At 38.0% G+C, this 15259-nt stretch overlaps 2 protein-coding genes across 3 annotated transcripts in view; one reads left to right on the top strand and one right to left on the bottom strand.

The window, feature by feature from the left end:
* LOC140952689 (PH-interacting protein-like) overlaps positions 1–5494 on the bottom strand; it is a 29130-nt gene extending 23636 nt beyond the window's left edge. The window contains exons 1-8 of the mRNA XM_073402136.1: positions 5337–5494; positions 5201–5259; positions 5104–5133; positions 4857–4916; positions 3882–4032; positions 1847–1939; positions 972–1057; positions 436–510 (exon numbers count right to left, since the gene is read on the bottom strand). Of these exons, the coding sequence (XP_073258237.1) occupies positions 436–510; positions 972–1057; positions 1847–1939; positions 3882–4032; positions 4857–4916; positions 5104–5133; positions 5201–5259; positions 5337–5367 (585 nt within the window). The 5' untranslated portion in view covers positions 5368–5494. The remainder of the gene's footprint in view (positions 1–435; positions 511–971; positions 1058–1846; positions 1940–3881; positions 4033–4856; positions 4917–5103; positions 5134–5200; positions 5260–5336) is intronic.
* Positions 5495–5529: 35 nt separating this feature from the next.
* On the top strand, positions 5530–13961 carry LOC140952675 (dehydrodolichyl diphosphate synthase complex subunit DHDDS-like). Of its 2 annotated transcripts, XM_073402118.1 has the most exons (7): positions 5530–5834; positions 7248–7390; positions 8654–8770; positions 9239–9340; positions 10095–10209; positions 11092–11199; positions 13569–13960. In XM_073402118.1, the coding sequence occupies exons 1-7, from the start codon at positions 5652–5654 to the stop codon at positions 13923–13925; spliced, it is 1125 nt and encodes a 374-aa protein (XP_073258219.1). In that variant the 5' UTR covers positions 5530–5651; the 3' UTR covers positions 13926–13960. The 2 variants fall into 2 exon arrangements, with proteins under 2 accessions (XP_073258219.1, XP_073258227.1); XM_073402126.1 differs by lacking the exon at positions 8654–8770 and having other exon boundaries at positions 13569–13961.
* Positions 13962–15259: the final 1298 nt, after the last annotated feature.

Below are 15259 nucleotides of genomic sequence, written 5' to 3'. Positions count from 1 at the left end.
CAGAAATGCAAGCAATGGCGAAAATAGTGAAAATTCTACAATTTTCATTTTCATTTTTGGACATGATTATCTCAACTAATAAAGGGTGGGGTCACTTTTGTAAGGTAAATTGTATGAGAAAAAAGGACTTTGGTTCTCTACGCTCAATACAACCAACTCTCGCCTAGTCAACACCCACTATTATGGACACCCTGTCCATATAAACTGAATCCCTTGAAAAACTAACAAAAGTTTGTCAGAAACAAATGGAACTTGTGCTATTATGGACTTCAGGCATCTTATTGGGTCTCAACAGCATGATTTCAAAGTTTCAGCTCCTGTTACAGTCTTTCTCTGAAGTAGGACTTTTGTTGGTTTTTGTTGTATCTGTTTCCATTTTTGTTTCGATCAATTTGTTACAATTAAAAGAACAAGAAAAAGAAAACGACTACCCACCGTAATAATGCATTCTCCACTTCTGTCAAACAGAACACAGTAAACAGCCGACAAATGGCCCAGGATTCTTCGATGCTGATGAAAAAAGAACAGTGCGAGATAAATAAACTTGTTCTTTCCACAGGGTTACACCTGTGATGTCGTCAAACAGCACAGCACCCAGAACACCCAGAACACCCAAATCTGCTCTTGGCTGGCTACTCTCTATTGAGTGATTCCTCTGATTCTTGATTAAAAGATGGCAATATCAGACATGTACATGAACATGTAAAGGTAATTGGAAACTCTCCAACATACCTGCAATTCCTGTAAGTATACTGCAAACCTGTCCACCTACCCTTTTACTGAACCAACATGCTAGTTTCAAGTTGCATTTCTATAAGGTTGGGTTCAGGGAAGGATAAGTGGAGCATTTTCCCAGGAAAAAAAAAACCTCCAAAAAAATTTCAACGGGCATCTTTCAGTAGTAGTGAAGTAATGAGATAGATGTTTCAAGAATCAAGGTGAAGATGATAGATAAAGATATGTTAAAATACCATGGACAATTTTGTGTAAAGATTTGGCTGAGCAACATTTCTGATGCTGGATGTTCCACTTATCTCTCTGCTGCAAAGCACTTGACCTAAGAAAAAAACAGACATTTTAAGAGGGAGTAAGTTGGTGAAAGCTTAACCTACAAATACTGCCGCATCTTAATTATCACTGGAACAACATTTCAAGAGAGAGAACCTTTGAGTTGTGAGCATTTTGCCCCTGAAAATCCTGTACTGATAGTGTTAATCTGTTCAGAATCTGGTCTGGAGCTCTGATTGGTCAAAGAGATATTAATTAAAAATGGTCCTTTTAGCTATTGTTTACAAGTGCCTGAGATACATGTAAGGCAGAAGGTCTAAACATAAAAATAATTTACTTAAAGTAGGCTAATTCTACCACGAAACTACACTTTTTACAAGGAATATGCATGTTATTATTCACCTTTGGCTAGACCATGCCAAATTCCCACAGAACAGTTCCCAAATTTATGATAATCGACAAGGGGAAGGATGTGCCTAGCAGAGCCCAGTGGCCTCGGCACCTAACTTTTGTACCTGGGCAACTAGAAAATCTTAGTTTTTTCATACAAATCATCTGCCATGCTGGGCACTCTGGATTTCACAGTTTCAGAGCAATGGGCCCCCTTTAATGTTTCTTAGAGAAAAGTCAGATAAGGCATGGTAAACATGAAAAGAACCACTACTGAATTACATGTAATTAAGCAAAATCAATTATCAGAATGGAATCTGTGAAGCCAAAGGCAAACGTCTCTCTCACAAAAAAAAACACAGTATGGTTTGGAGCAATGAGAAGCAGCTGTATTTGCAGGCTGGTCAAAATCCAACAATTACAAAATAAAATGATACAAAACTATTACCAATATTTCCTGGAATCCTTCTTTTCACTGGTGGTAGCAAAGGGGCTCCATGATGGCATACTGCTAATGAACTCACGCTTGGTGTATTTGTTTCTACAAACATAAAACGGACAACATCACTTCACCTCATAGGAACCCTTTTAGGATGGATTTCCAATGTTGTGTTTCTGTTACATGAGTACACACATAAATTTCATGTGTGTAAAAACAACAGAGGCAATATGTATGAAAAGCCACGCATAAACATAAAAGGTGAACCTCACTCAACTTCTACATTTATGTGCAGCCTTCCATACATCACCTCCATTTTATTGTACGCAATATAAATTTTAAGCATGTACACCTTAAAAATTACCCATTATGGGAAATCCACCCTTAGGGTTAAATTCTGAAAAGCAGCATAAAATACATAATTACGGCCTTGAAAAAGTGAAATCAGACAGATGAAATAAATAAAATATAAAGATTTTGAGGTAGCACAGTATACAGTTGTTCTACATCTATCCTGGTCAAATTGAAAATTTGGAAATGTATGCGGTTTTAAGGGAGAGGGGAAAACCAGAGTGTCCAGAGAAAAAACTCCCTGACCAAGGGAGAGAACCAACAACAAACTCATCCCATGTATGGCGTCGATGCCAGGATTTTAACGCAAATCACATTGGTGGGAGGTGCTTGCCACTGCCCCATCCCATGAATTTGTTAAATGCGCCATGACTTACATGTAACTGGAATACGACTTGAAAAACTTTCTTACCTGGAAAAAAAGGCTCTTAATCCGCACTGTTTTTGTTTTGATTGACGTTAAAACTGAACAATCGACATGATCATCCATTCCGCAAAAAGTACATGTTTCATTCGTAGCATATATTTGAATGTGTCAGCGGTGTTTATTACAAAACAGAAGAGTCTGGGATGGAGTAAAACATCGAAACGAAAAAGAACATTCGAGTTCGTAGAATCCATTGGGAGAAAAGACCAATTAAACATACACCGTCTTTCTAGTTCGAGTTCGTAAGTATAGTCGGAAGTCAGTCAGTCACACTGTGCTTTGGGTTTTACGGCACACAGGTGCGATTACACATGAATTTTTCGGCACACAACCAAAAATCCAGTCGCATATGCGACCAGTTAGTCGCTAACTTTGAGCCCTGGATTCAGCCGCAATTGATTTGTTTTTTTGTCAAACTTCTTCACATTAATTATACTTTGCTGAAAATGCCAAATGTAGGTGAATTTCCCTGGCATTGATTTCTTTGGGGACCGCACTCAAGTTAAGAAAGAGAAAGAAAAACTCATCGTTGCTTGTTTACGTCCTCCATAAAATGTGAAATTGGACATTTTCCAAAAAGGTGTTTTCACGTGCAAAGTTGTTGTCTTACTTAATAAACCTATTGCTTTTTTGATGTTCTCGTCGCCATCACCATTGTCGTTGCTCAAGCCTGGTTTTCATATGTCGGGAAAATCCCAGATGATCAGGGATTTTACTTTTTGCCGACCGTCCCAGCGTTTACGGATGTATCAGATAATCACCAGAAGTCTGTCCTCGATTCTCCTGATATTGAGTTTGGCGGGAAATGGAAAGTGTGCCAAATTTGTGCACAAATGCGTGATCTGGGACGCGTCGGGAAAATAGAAACACTCCTGATTCTCCAGATTTGTCCCCGTCCATCCCAGACGATCGGGGATATCTACGAGTTCGAGTTTTCATTAGTCGCCAAAATCTGGGACAGTCGGGAAACAATAAATTCCCCAATTGTCTGGGATTTTCCAGAGATATGAAAACCAGGCTTCAAGCTTCCCCCTGCTTCTTATTATTAAGATAGGGGTGAGCCCTTCTTTTACGGCTATTTATCAATAGGATCTTACAAAAACAAGTGCATGGGGTGGACTGCTTGGGGATAAATTTTCTATGAAAAAAAGATTTCAGACACCAATGAGCTCATGTGTTCTGCAGAAAAAAAGATAGTTTAGAACTCAGACTCTTCAGTCATTTCTAGCATTCTGTTTGATAACCCCCATGACGTATTCTAATTACCTGACGATGTTCGTAGCATGCTCTGTCTTCCAGCCCCGAGCAAGGACCGAAAGCCCGGTGCGCTGCCAGGCACACATTGCTCCACCAAAGGAACAAGTCGCTCGGCTACACGTAGCAAGAAATCATCAGGAATATGGCGATTTTCAGCGATCTGTTGAATGGAAAAATGCTTTACAAAACTTTGCCTGTTACTGAAGTCCTTGCATTTGGTGCCTATTTGAAACGAAAGGCAATTTTCAACAAAAAATGACCGCAATACCTATATCACAATCTACCGCAACGCAATGGCGCGTAATAAAATATAGTGTCCAGGCCTTCTTCATATAATGCTACTTTTATTTTTCGCTTTATAATAATTGAAAAAACAAGACAGAATAAAAACGACTGTGGCTAAACGAGCAATTTGTCTCTAGCACAATTAACCAGCTAAAATGCGGCGATTTTAAGCGGGCAAAATACAGCAATATCAAGATTTCACGGCCTAGTTCTATCGCCAAGCATCTGTTCCTGTGAGATCAATCACGCGCCAACCGAAGGAGCGGAAATGAAAATTAAGTTTTCATTATTCTGACGTATATTTGACAGCTGGAATTTTAATCCGGTCATTGTAAAACAATAGAAATCTGACCCAACACGTTCCGCTTTCACCTCTGATTGGCTCGCTTTCGATAAACACCATAAATATCCGATTACCATATGAATAGACAAAGGCTTGGTATGCATAAGTTGTTGGGTGTCAGAGGCTGCCCAAGTTTCATAATGAACGCAGCGAAAAAACACAATCTGCTAGCCCGTCGAAAATATGATCGCAAAATAAATTTCACCCTTTTTTTCGGGCTTCGCTTAGACGAAGCGCGAAAAATATTTTTTCGTTTTCCGATGAAAAATATCAAAAAAATTTGATCCGTGGTTGGCACCGAAATTTGCTCAAAAAGTCGCTTGAGAGTAGATTTGTAAATAGGGGCAAAAGAGTACCGTTTCCTCGTAGGTTTGGTCATGTTCTTGGCCCCTCCAATCTGTCCGGCGTCGTAGAAGCTGTGAAGAAAAGTGTGAGAAAGGATCATTTAACAACATGGCATGAATCAAACACTATTGTCTGGATAACTCGCTGAGGACTACAATTCCCAAATACAGAAAAATAGTTAAAGGGAAACCTTCAAATTTATTTTAAAGGTGTAACTACCCCTATGTCCAATGTGATTTAGAGAAATGGGGAGCTTACCTTATGTTCGACGAGTTCCTCGGTCAAGGCCTGTGTGAGAAACACGACTCGTTAGTGGATGATTTCAACGGAATAAACGTACAATACTTCAACTTACCTCAGTAGCACGGCTACAGGGACCCTTCGAGAGGAACTTGGCGATCAGCAAGTAGAGTTCTGTAAGATTTCGGACGGAAGAAGAGGATAAGAATGTGAGGGGGATATGAGTTGAAACACGACCGATCAAAACCTACCTCGCTGAATATTCTCATCCACGTTGTTCATCGTTCTATGTTAATTGATGTACGAAAAAGGTATTCTTGATGCTACAGCGGTCATGCCGCTTTCTTAGTTCGAGAAAATGTTCTTTCCTTTTCACCAACAACGGTTAAGCGTGACATGGCGGCAAACAGCGTTCGACTTTCTTTTTGTCATGACATCATGCATAATCATGAAGAAAGCAGTGCGCACGCTCAGATGGTCAATAGTCTCTTCAATTCGTGACCGGCTGGCCGGTGCGAGCAGTATTTTGTTGTTCTTTTCGTCCCGAAAAACGCGGCATTTCCAACATGTCGTGGTTTAAAGAAGAACGGAAGATCTCATATCTTCGATCTTTTTGTAATAATGTTATAAAAGCCGGTCCGATGCCTCAACACGTCGCAATAATTATGGATGGAAATAGGAGATTCGCTAAGAAGGTGAATTGTGAGCGTTCAAAAGGACACGAAAAGGGATTCGAAAAGTTGACCGAGGTAGGTTGCAAAGAAAGCTCCCGTCCTATCTATCTATCTTCAAGGTTTATAAACGAGGTATATTTTGAATAATTTCTTACTCTAAAGGATACTCTAGGATATATTGGTGAGTTTTTCATTCATTTTGCATGCTATCCTAGGCCAAGAACAGGCCGTCCCCCAACTCAGTCAGCCAGTGCCCCACCAAGGATGATGAAATCGTGCTGCGTAACCGTTAAGCCATAATACCATAAGCAAACCTGTAATTTTAAATAGATAGAAACTCATGCGCTTAAATCTTATTTTACTCCTTCCCTTAATTTCATTCTGGCCCTACCCTTAGGGAAATGAGTACATTTCATTAATTTTATAGTGAACTTTGATCTACTTAATGAAGTTTTAGGGTTAGAGGTGTACTTACAGTGCGGCTACTGTAATGTGACCAATCAGATTACAGAAAAATAATGTAGTGGTCCCACTTTAACAAACTGCAACAATTCTCCATGTTCTATTTTACGAATCGACAGCAATTTCCCATGGTCTGTACTCTTAACAAACATAGAAATGATGTCAAAATGTTCAAAAGCAATGAGTCGCAGGCGAGTGGTTTCACTGCAAAGGTTTGAACATTTTGACATCATCTGATTTTCTTTGGTCGATAAGAATACAGACCATAGAAAATAGTTGTCGGTTTGTTTTTTTTACCATAACATTGACAGTAACTGTTTTGATGTCTATTTCCGTTGAAATTTCTTGGACATCTTGCTCCCGAGAAGGAGAAAAAAAAATTGCAACACCATCATGTCTTTTCCATGCTCTGTACTCTGACTGAACATAGCTCTCAACCAATCACCACACTAGAAATCGCTCAGTTATGATAAAAGCTCTAATTGACTGTAGAAATGATGTCAAAATTTTCAAAACTCAAATGGAACCACTTGCTGCAGGTGAATGGTTTCACTGCAAAGTTCTGAATAAGTTTTAAAAAAATAATTTGTATTAGTAAAAAAAACGACAAGGTTTTCACAATAAACCACAGTCATCATCAAAGAAAAAGTAGAGTGTTTTAGAAAAATATAAGTACTAAATAATTATAACAAAGCTTGGTTCAACTGGGTCAATGTAAGTGTAAAGGATGTTGTTTCAAAGAGCTTGGTGCAAATAGAATCAGCAATGGTCTTCAAGCTTGGACTCACTACTTTTATGAAGAGCATTAATAGTCCATACATACACTGTACAAACTTTGCTTGGCACTTGTGAAGAATGTGAAATAGGTTTTCTTTTGAGTTATTTGTTCACGTAATTGCCCAAGAGCTTCCATAAGGTGTCTTCAACAATGTGCTGCTAGAGATTCCATGCTACATAGCCAACATAATTTGCATGCATCTTTCTTTTTTCTAATAGCTTAGATCATTATTTTTATTATACATGTAGGTTCTAGAGTGGTGTTTTGATCTTGGTATTCCTGAGGTAACAGTTTATGCCTTCAGTATTGAAAACTTCAAACGATCAAAAGATGAAGTTGATGGGCTGATGGAGCTTGCCAAGCAAAAATTTGACAGACTCATGGAAGAAAAGTAAGAGGAAGCAAACTTTAAAACTGTACATGTATCTCTACTGCTGTATAAGATGTTCTATGCTCTTCAACAAGTTGCAACTTGTTGAGTGAGTATCAATGGTAAATAATTATTTTAAATGTTGAATTTGTTTTCTGCTTATTCAACAAGCTGCAGTACACCTGTAGGCCCTTTGTAGCTCAGGGTCACATGATCTATGTTATGTCAAAATTAAGGGGTACATTTAAAACCTGAAAGAAATTTATCAATTTTATATGTGGCCTGTTGATTTTGTGTCCTCATTGTTGGGGACAGCGACTGAGTACACTGAGTTACATGTATTTGCATGGTCCTTCACATTTGCCCTCTTGGACGAATTGCGAAACACAGATGGTGAAATGTTGATAAACCTCTTGACCCTCTGAGACTAACAGCTTACTTTTCCACCCCTCTCTCCCAGTATTAGTTTGTCATTTGCTAAATTCTAGAAGACATGTGACCAGACAGAGCAGACCAGGTTCTCCCACTCTCTTGCTCCCAGAGCAAGTAGGAGAGGACCATAGGAGGGAGTTTGCTTAACTTAGGCCATCTGATATTACGCAATGGTGCGATTTCACACAATTGACCTCAAATCGCATCTGATCACACAATTTGAGGAAAGTCGCATAATTCGTAAAAAAATGCTAAAGTCAAGTAAAGTAAACAATGAATTCTAACGTTAATTAAACATTTTCCCAATCTTAATGTTATTTAAGGTGATTTACCACTAAAGAAAGGCTAGAAAGCCTTGCAAGACATCTGAAACCTTCGATCACGGTATCTGGGCAGCCATTTTGATGTCAGAGACAAGCAGTGTGGTCAGCGGTTTAAGGGCATTATGTAATATTAAGCAAGTGTCCTTTTCCTTTTGCGGGTCAAAATAATCAGACCATTTAACTATTTTGTTTTAAAATAGATGTTTTATTATTCCTTTGCATTCAAATTGCCCATTAAACAGCATTAAAGTGGTTTTTCGCCTTTGAAACCTGGTAAAACAATGTAAATTGCCCTGAAAAAATTGCATAAATTGTCGCATAATAGTCCTATCTTATGTCACAATCTACCCTGAAAATATCGCACAATTTCTGATTTTTTATCGCACCCTATCAGATGGCCTGTACACGTACATGTAGTATGTACCACATTCAGACCATTGCTCTATAGATTTTATTTTTTTATCCAATGTAAATGTAGAAGGAGAGCACTGGAAAACATTAGTGAGGTTTTTTTGTTGTTTCCTTGTAGAGAAATGATTCAAAAACATGGAGTATCTGTGAGAGCTCTTGGTGATCTAACAATGTTACCTGAAGGTCTGCAAAGATCAGTGGCTAGAGTGGTTAAGTTTTCACAAAATAACAAAAAGTAAGCAAAAATAAAGTGAGCATTTTTGCTTAGTGATAGAAATAGCCCAGTGTATATGTAATAATTTAGGAACTTAACATGTAATATCCTCAGTGACTCAGAGGTACATGTAGCCAGTCAGGAAATGTTAATTTTGAAAAAGGAAAATCCAGATAATGAAAGTTTTCATTTACACATTCTGGGGAACTGAGTCCCATAAGACATTTCCCAAACACCTTTGCAAATGCAGGCTTCTGATCGGTCAGAAAAAATCATTGGTCAGACACTACCTCAAGACTATAAACAATAATTATTAAATACATTTAGCAATGTTGACCAACCAAACAAGTGGAAACAATTCCACATACAAGGAAACCAGAATTTATAACTCTCTTTTGGTCTGCAGAGTAATCATGATCATACATTTATTTTGTCCCCTGGGGTTAGCTGCCACTCAAATTGAAAATTTTCTTTTTTTTTTTCCCTCAGAGCAATCCTGAATGTATGTCTGGCATATACATCAAGACATGAAATCTCCAACGCTGTTAAATCTGTAGCTGAAGGGGTGGAGCTGGGTTTTTTGAAACCAAGGTGATAGTACTTTGCAAACTTATTTCTACATGTTTACAAATCATTGCTTTTATTGATATGTAAGTTTTAGGGGTATAACTTCAATGCTACAGCTGTACCTCAGCCAGACCTCTTGTTACGTGTACATGTAAATGAAGCCCTTTTTTAAAAAGTAATTTGGCTTCCAGTGCTGGGGATTGACTGAGATTAATTTTCATCGTCGATCATCAGAAATATTCTGATTAACCCAACCAATAATTTGTTCTGTGATCATTAATCATAATTGGGAAAATCTCTTAACAAGAACTGCACAATTTACGAAAATCAAAAGGGACATGCAAAATGAGGCAATGCTAAGAAGGAACCTTTAATAGGAAAGTTGAGATTCACTTCAAGCAAAGATACTTCAAGCTGCATCTTTTTTGGGGTTAAACATTACTGTTATAATTTGGTGACGTTATTTTAAGCTACAATACTAAAAATTTATTTTCAAACAACTTATTGCTTTGGGTTTCTGATCTATGATTTACCATCTAGTGTAATCTAGATCTGTGCACCACTACTGGCTTCCTGGTAAGGTTAGAGCATATCGCCTTCCAGAGTACTGATTGTACAGTCATATTTATGTACTGTGTAGACGAACTCATGGTGAACTATTGTGGTAGCTATAGGCCATTTACTTCATGTACGTGATTGTAGTATTATGAAATAAAAATTAATAAGTACACAAGACAGTGTAATAAAATTAGTTATAACTTTCTTATTCAATCTGCAGTGATGTTAGCGAGTCTTTATTAGAGAGATGTCTGTACACTTCACCATCGCCCCACCCTGATATATTAATAAGAACCTCTGGAGAGGTGCGTTTTAGTGATTTCCTGTTGTGGCAGGTAAGTCACACCGTATCTTCTAATTATTATGATAAAAATAGTTCCAATGCTATTTACATGTATTAGTGTGGCCAAGGAGTTAAACTTAGGGCTACTGAAAACAAATTTAGCAAGCTGTTAGGGCAGGGATTGAGATTACAATAATTACATGTATTCCAGGAACTAACCACTTGGCCATACATGTACTGCCCCCACTAATGTTGTGGATAAAATCCATTCTTAGGTTATTATGAGCTGTTATTCAATGAGGTTTCAGTTTTACAGCCTGCCATTCGGGCAAGCTGTAGATAGCATGTACTAGCCCACAAGTCATTTCAACTAGCCCCAAAGCCCTTTTTGATTGGCAGGATTGATAGTAATCCTTCTGTAATTTGAATTTCCCCAAAAAACAGCACTTGCCCGTCGGGCAAGTTAAGAACAAAAAACACTAGCCCGATTGCAAAATCCACTAGCCCCGGGCTGTCGGACACGACTTTCTTTGCACGCTGAAGTTTTCAGTATAGTTTTATTCAGAACTGACTGTGATTCACATCCCTAACTATTTGGGAGACAATAACAGCATAATAGTATTGTGTACCGAAAGTACATGTACAACAGCAGTGGATATAACGTCAAATTCTCCTTTCATTTTGCAAGGAAACGCAAGGAAATTTGAAAGGAGAATCAAATGTTTATTGGAAGTTACTTTCGTGGGTTTTTCCACGCACTGCTTCAAATGCTTCAAAGATTTCAAGATTGGATCAAAAGTTTGGGAGACCCTTAATGGTCTAGTCACCATTTGCCACCCTTTCAGTTATTGGGATCTTGAGATGATAATATATGTCATATAGCTTGCCATCATCACCTTGTGTAACACCGTAATCTCTTTCCTTTTTATTGCAGTGTTCCCATTCATCACTGTCATTTCTTAAAGTTCTATGGCCTGAATTCTCTGTCTGGGATTTCTATGGTGCAATTATTTCCTTTCAGTGGAATTATCAAACTTTTATGGTGGGTATGGTAAAATACATGTAAATGGTTATATCTTTTTAGGTTGCAAAACACTTCTTTGTTTCCTTCTTGAAACTTGGAATTTCTTAATATTGTTAATAATTTGATTATTGTTATTGACCAATTATTTGACTTTGAAAAACTGCAATGAGATGTTACTCAAAATCGTTTCTTTTTTTACTGTTAAAACATTATGACATTTCAACCTTCTTGGATTGTCATTGCCAAGTAAAAAAATAACATATGTATAGCTGTTCTATAAATGCCACCCTCCATGGGAATTTGATGCTGAAGGTGAAAGCACACTCACGACACGCTTGCACGACACGCTTAGCGTGCTGTAGATCACGGATATGCGCATATTAAATTGAAAAAAACAAAGACGGACACACTTGCCTATGTTTTGGTAAATTTACCAGGCTAGACCTTTTGTTTTTTTGTAGCGTGCCATATTTCATGGTAAGTGTGCGAATTATAGCACGGTTAGCGTGCAATTTGGGTAAGACACGCTGAACACGCTTGATTACTAAAACTACTAGGGTGATAAAAATGGCTTGGGTTTTCAGCGGATTTAATCAGCATTGATAACTGGTCGAAGTGAATCAAATATACCAATAATATTGAGACTGTTTTGGAATTTGATCGTAACCATGGCCATTTGAAAATCACGACTTAATGGTGGTCTAGCCTGGAATTAACGCGAGATCAGTGTAAACCAATTCTTCCGGCTGTCGGCTGTTGACCGGAATCGCAAAGAGGCCTGCTATTGCATGCGAGGCACTGAAGTTATGTCGGCACTTCCAAGTTTTAGGAGGGTGACAAATACACTCGTGCATCAAAATAGGCATTTAAAAGACGCAGTAAACTAGCGCGACATACTAAAAAATTATTTTCGCACCGCTTAAATAATAGTCTGCTACACAGCCGTTTTCAGTGGAAGGAGCGTTGCGTGACGACACTAAAACGGCCGTGTAGCAGACTATTTAAGACACTTAAATAATTGTAGGCCGTAATACTTCTGATGGCGCTAAATCGGTAATATTTCAAGAAGAACAAATTTGCATACATTGTTTAAATACCGGTTTCACTTTTTGTGTTATTGCCCGGCGGCCGGATCAATAATTGATTAATTATTAAGCAACGTTGAAACAGTTTTGGAATTTTGGTACATCTAGAAAAGCAGGCTGGTTTTTATTAATTTTGATCACTACAATCCTTGCAATCGCGAAAAAATATATACAATTTAGCGATCCTGTAAATTGATGATTTCTATTATATTTGATCGCGATTGCTGCGATCGGCAAGAAAGTGATTTAAGTCCGAAAGATCACTGTTTCTGAGAAAACTGCAAATGTGTTTTAAATTAAGGAAAGTTAAGATAACCTTTGCACAGCTTCGTCAGTAAACATTTCTGGAAAGAACTTTGATTTTGCAATGCTAATATAGTTCTACCCATAAATCCAGTAGGTCCCACCATTCACTGTTTATACTTTTCAAGCGACAACGTTTTTTCAATCAGATACTATCGCTGCGATCGCTGAGGTATAACTTTTTCTTTCTCGATAGTTACCAAAAAAGGGTGCCGTTCATAATCATTTACGGTTCCTTTTTGTAGAGGAAATTTATTTAGCTTATAGATAACACGCCTTGCATGCTTTTGCACACACTGAAAGCGTGTTGTGCTTTTTCGCATGGTGCTTTTGTTTGAAAACTTTAACACGCTCTTATGTTCGACTTGCTCACGCTTAATTGTCTCAAGCGTGTCCTCTGAAACAAAAGAAATTGCTAATGAGGCAAGATTGCAAGCGTGCTAATGCGCGTTAAAATAAATTCTTTTGTTTTAAAGTAAAAGCGTGTCGTGCACCTGCTTTCACCTTTAGCATTAAAATCCTGTGGAGAGTCACAAATACATGTACAAGAAAAAACAATTGCTGGTTTTCACATTATAATCAATATGTCATCAAACTTCAATTTAAAGAATGATCTATCCTCCTGAATTTGTACTTTCATGAAGTATAAGAACAGCTGTAAACTAATACTAATACTGATACTTATGCATAATATGTCCTATGAATTTGTGCTATACCAGTATTTACATTGTATACTGCACATTCAGTGTTTGTACTTCCACATGGAAAATATTTGCTTCTTGATGATCAATAATAATAATTATTACGCAAAATAACCATTCAGCAGTGGATAGTGGATAGAAGCTGAAGGCTTACATGTAAGTTTTGGTGTCTCAGACTCATTTATAAGGACTGGAGGCTTTAGATGAGGAAACACAGTACTATAAGCTTTCCTGGAAAGGAATGGATACAAAATAGTGATCATCAATAAAATTGTTCTATGGTTGATCATTCTTTTAGGATTCCACAGAGAACAACAGAAGAAAACAGTTAGAAGCTGAGCTAGAATGGGATCTGAGGTGTGTCTTGGATGAAATGGGAGAAGAATCTTCTTCAGTCACCAATGGGAATGGTCACATATCAAATGCCAGACAAACATGTGAGCAGAATGGTGCGGCAACTAATGAGATCTCCCATGCAAATGGATATCGTGCTTCACCAGGGCGCATTTGCAACATAACAGAACTGTTAACAAAGCCTTGCATACAGCAGAGACTTGATGCTTATAGAGAATCAAAGAATTCCAGAATAGACAAATTTCTTGCCCATTTGGATAGCAAGAAAAAACAGTATCTGGAGAATTTATGCCCAAGTTAGTGTTTTGTATAGGGGTACATGTAGGTGGGCAAAATAATGTCTGTATTAGTACGATATTATTCTGTGGCATGAGTAGTCTTTGACACAGATGTTCTTAGGGTTTGGCACACGTTCCTTCACGAGACAAAGCCCAAGAACATCTGTGTGGGAGGCTATGGCATGAGCAGAACCACGTGAGACCTTAAATTGAGTGCAAAAGAGTTCATAAAATGGTTCAAGATATATTATTTATGTATGTTATTATTTTTCCTAGAAGTTCTTAATGTTATAAGTTGGTGCAATCAAAATAGCAAACTGATGAAAAAGGGACTCACAAGGTTGCCTCCTTTATTTGCACTTAACATACTCACTTGACAATCCTACGGGACTGCTGACCCTGGTGGAGGGGGACTCCCATATAAAAGTGACGGAAAAAAATTAAAAGTGAACCGTAAGGGAGACCAATGTGGGTGTGGCTGAGGCTTAAACTGATCCCTAAAGGAGACCATACTAAAACAGACATAACGGCATTGTAATTTTTTTTTTAACCACAGCCCTAAGCGATAACTGAATGGCAATTATAGTGACTTTCTGTCCCAAGCATCCTAGGTAGTGCCACCAAAATCTGCAATTTGCACCTCTAGGTGAGACGAAGAACATCCCCATGACTTATATAAGGGAGTCCCCCCCTCCCCCCCCCCCCCCCCCCCACCGGGGCTGCTGGCAGTCTGCTGATGCAACTTTTTATCAACATCTTTCAGTTGAACTCTTTTGCCTTTATAGAGGAAAGAGAAAACTGAAACACTCTGTTTCTTCAAAATAGATGTTTTTCATTGATTGTTTTTCAAGCCCATTCTTTCAGTTTGTGAGAGTTTTAATTCCTACATGTACTACTTTTGTGAACACCGCTTGCAAGAAAACCATAATTTTCTTGTAAAAAGATCAGCCATTCAGTAGTGCGGTTTTTTTTTTCACAGAACGTTCTATTTCCACCAGCTCAGCATGTACATGTATGTATTAACTTTAACTGCACAATGATTGACTCATTGAGGTGTTTATGTCTCGGGATTTTCCTTATATCTGCTTTTTTGTTATTTTGATTACACAACCTTTTGTAAGAAACTGCATAATTTAAAGCAAATTGGGGTGCTTACGCCTTTGATAATGTCTGAAAGAATTTCAGCAAGCAAATGTAGGTGGAAACCGTTCAAACAAATTTATATTTTGTCCGATATTGTGGGAACCTCTACATAACGACTGATTCTCTTTACCCCAGCAATAGTAAAATACATGAAAAATAACCTCATTATAGCGAACATATTTTGCCATTCTTTTGGCCCTTCGTTGTTTGGAGG

The sequence above is a fragment of the Porites lutea genome, chromosome 1, assembly GCF_958299795.1.
Source record: "Porites lutea chromosome 1, jaPorLute2.1, whole genome shotgun sequence".
NCBI classification, from domain to species: Eukaryota; Metazoa; Cnidaria; class Anthozoa; order Scleractinia; family Poritidae; genus Porites; species Porites lutea.
The sequence above is the reverse complement of the archived record's forward strand: the minus strand, read 5'-3'. Positions and strand labels throughout refer to the sequence as shown.

Coding starts and splice junctions, on each gene's coding strand:
- LOC140952675 (XM_073402118.1), top strand. CDS start 5,652: ATGTCGTGGTTTAAAGAAGAACGGAAGATCTCATATCTTCGATCTTTT. Junction 7,391..8,653: donor GACAGACTCATGGAAGAAAA/GTAAGAGGAAGC, acceptor GTTTCCTTGTAG/AGAAATGATTCAAAAACATG. Junction 8,771..9,238: donor TTTTCACAAAATAACAAAAA/GTAAGCAAAAAT, acceptor TTTTTCCCTCAG/AGCAATCCTGAATGTATGTC.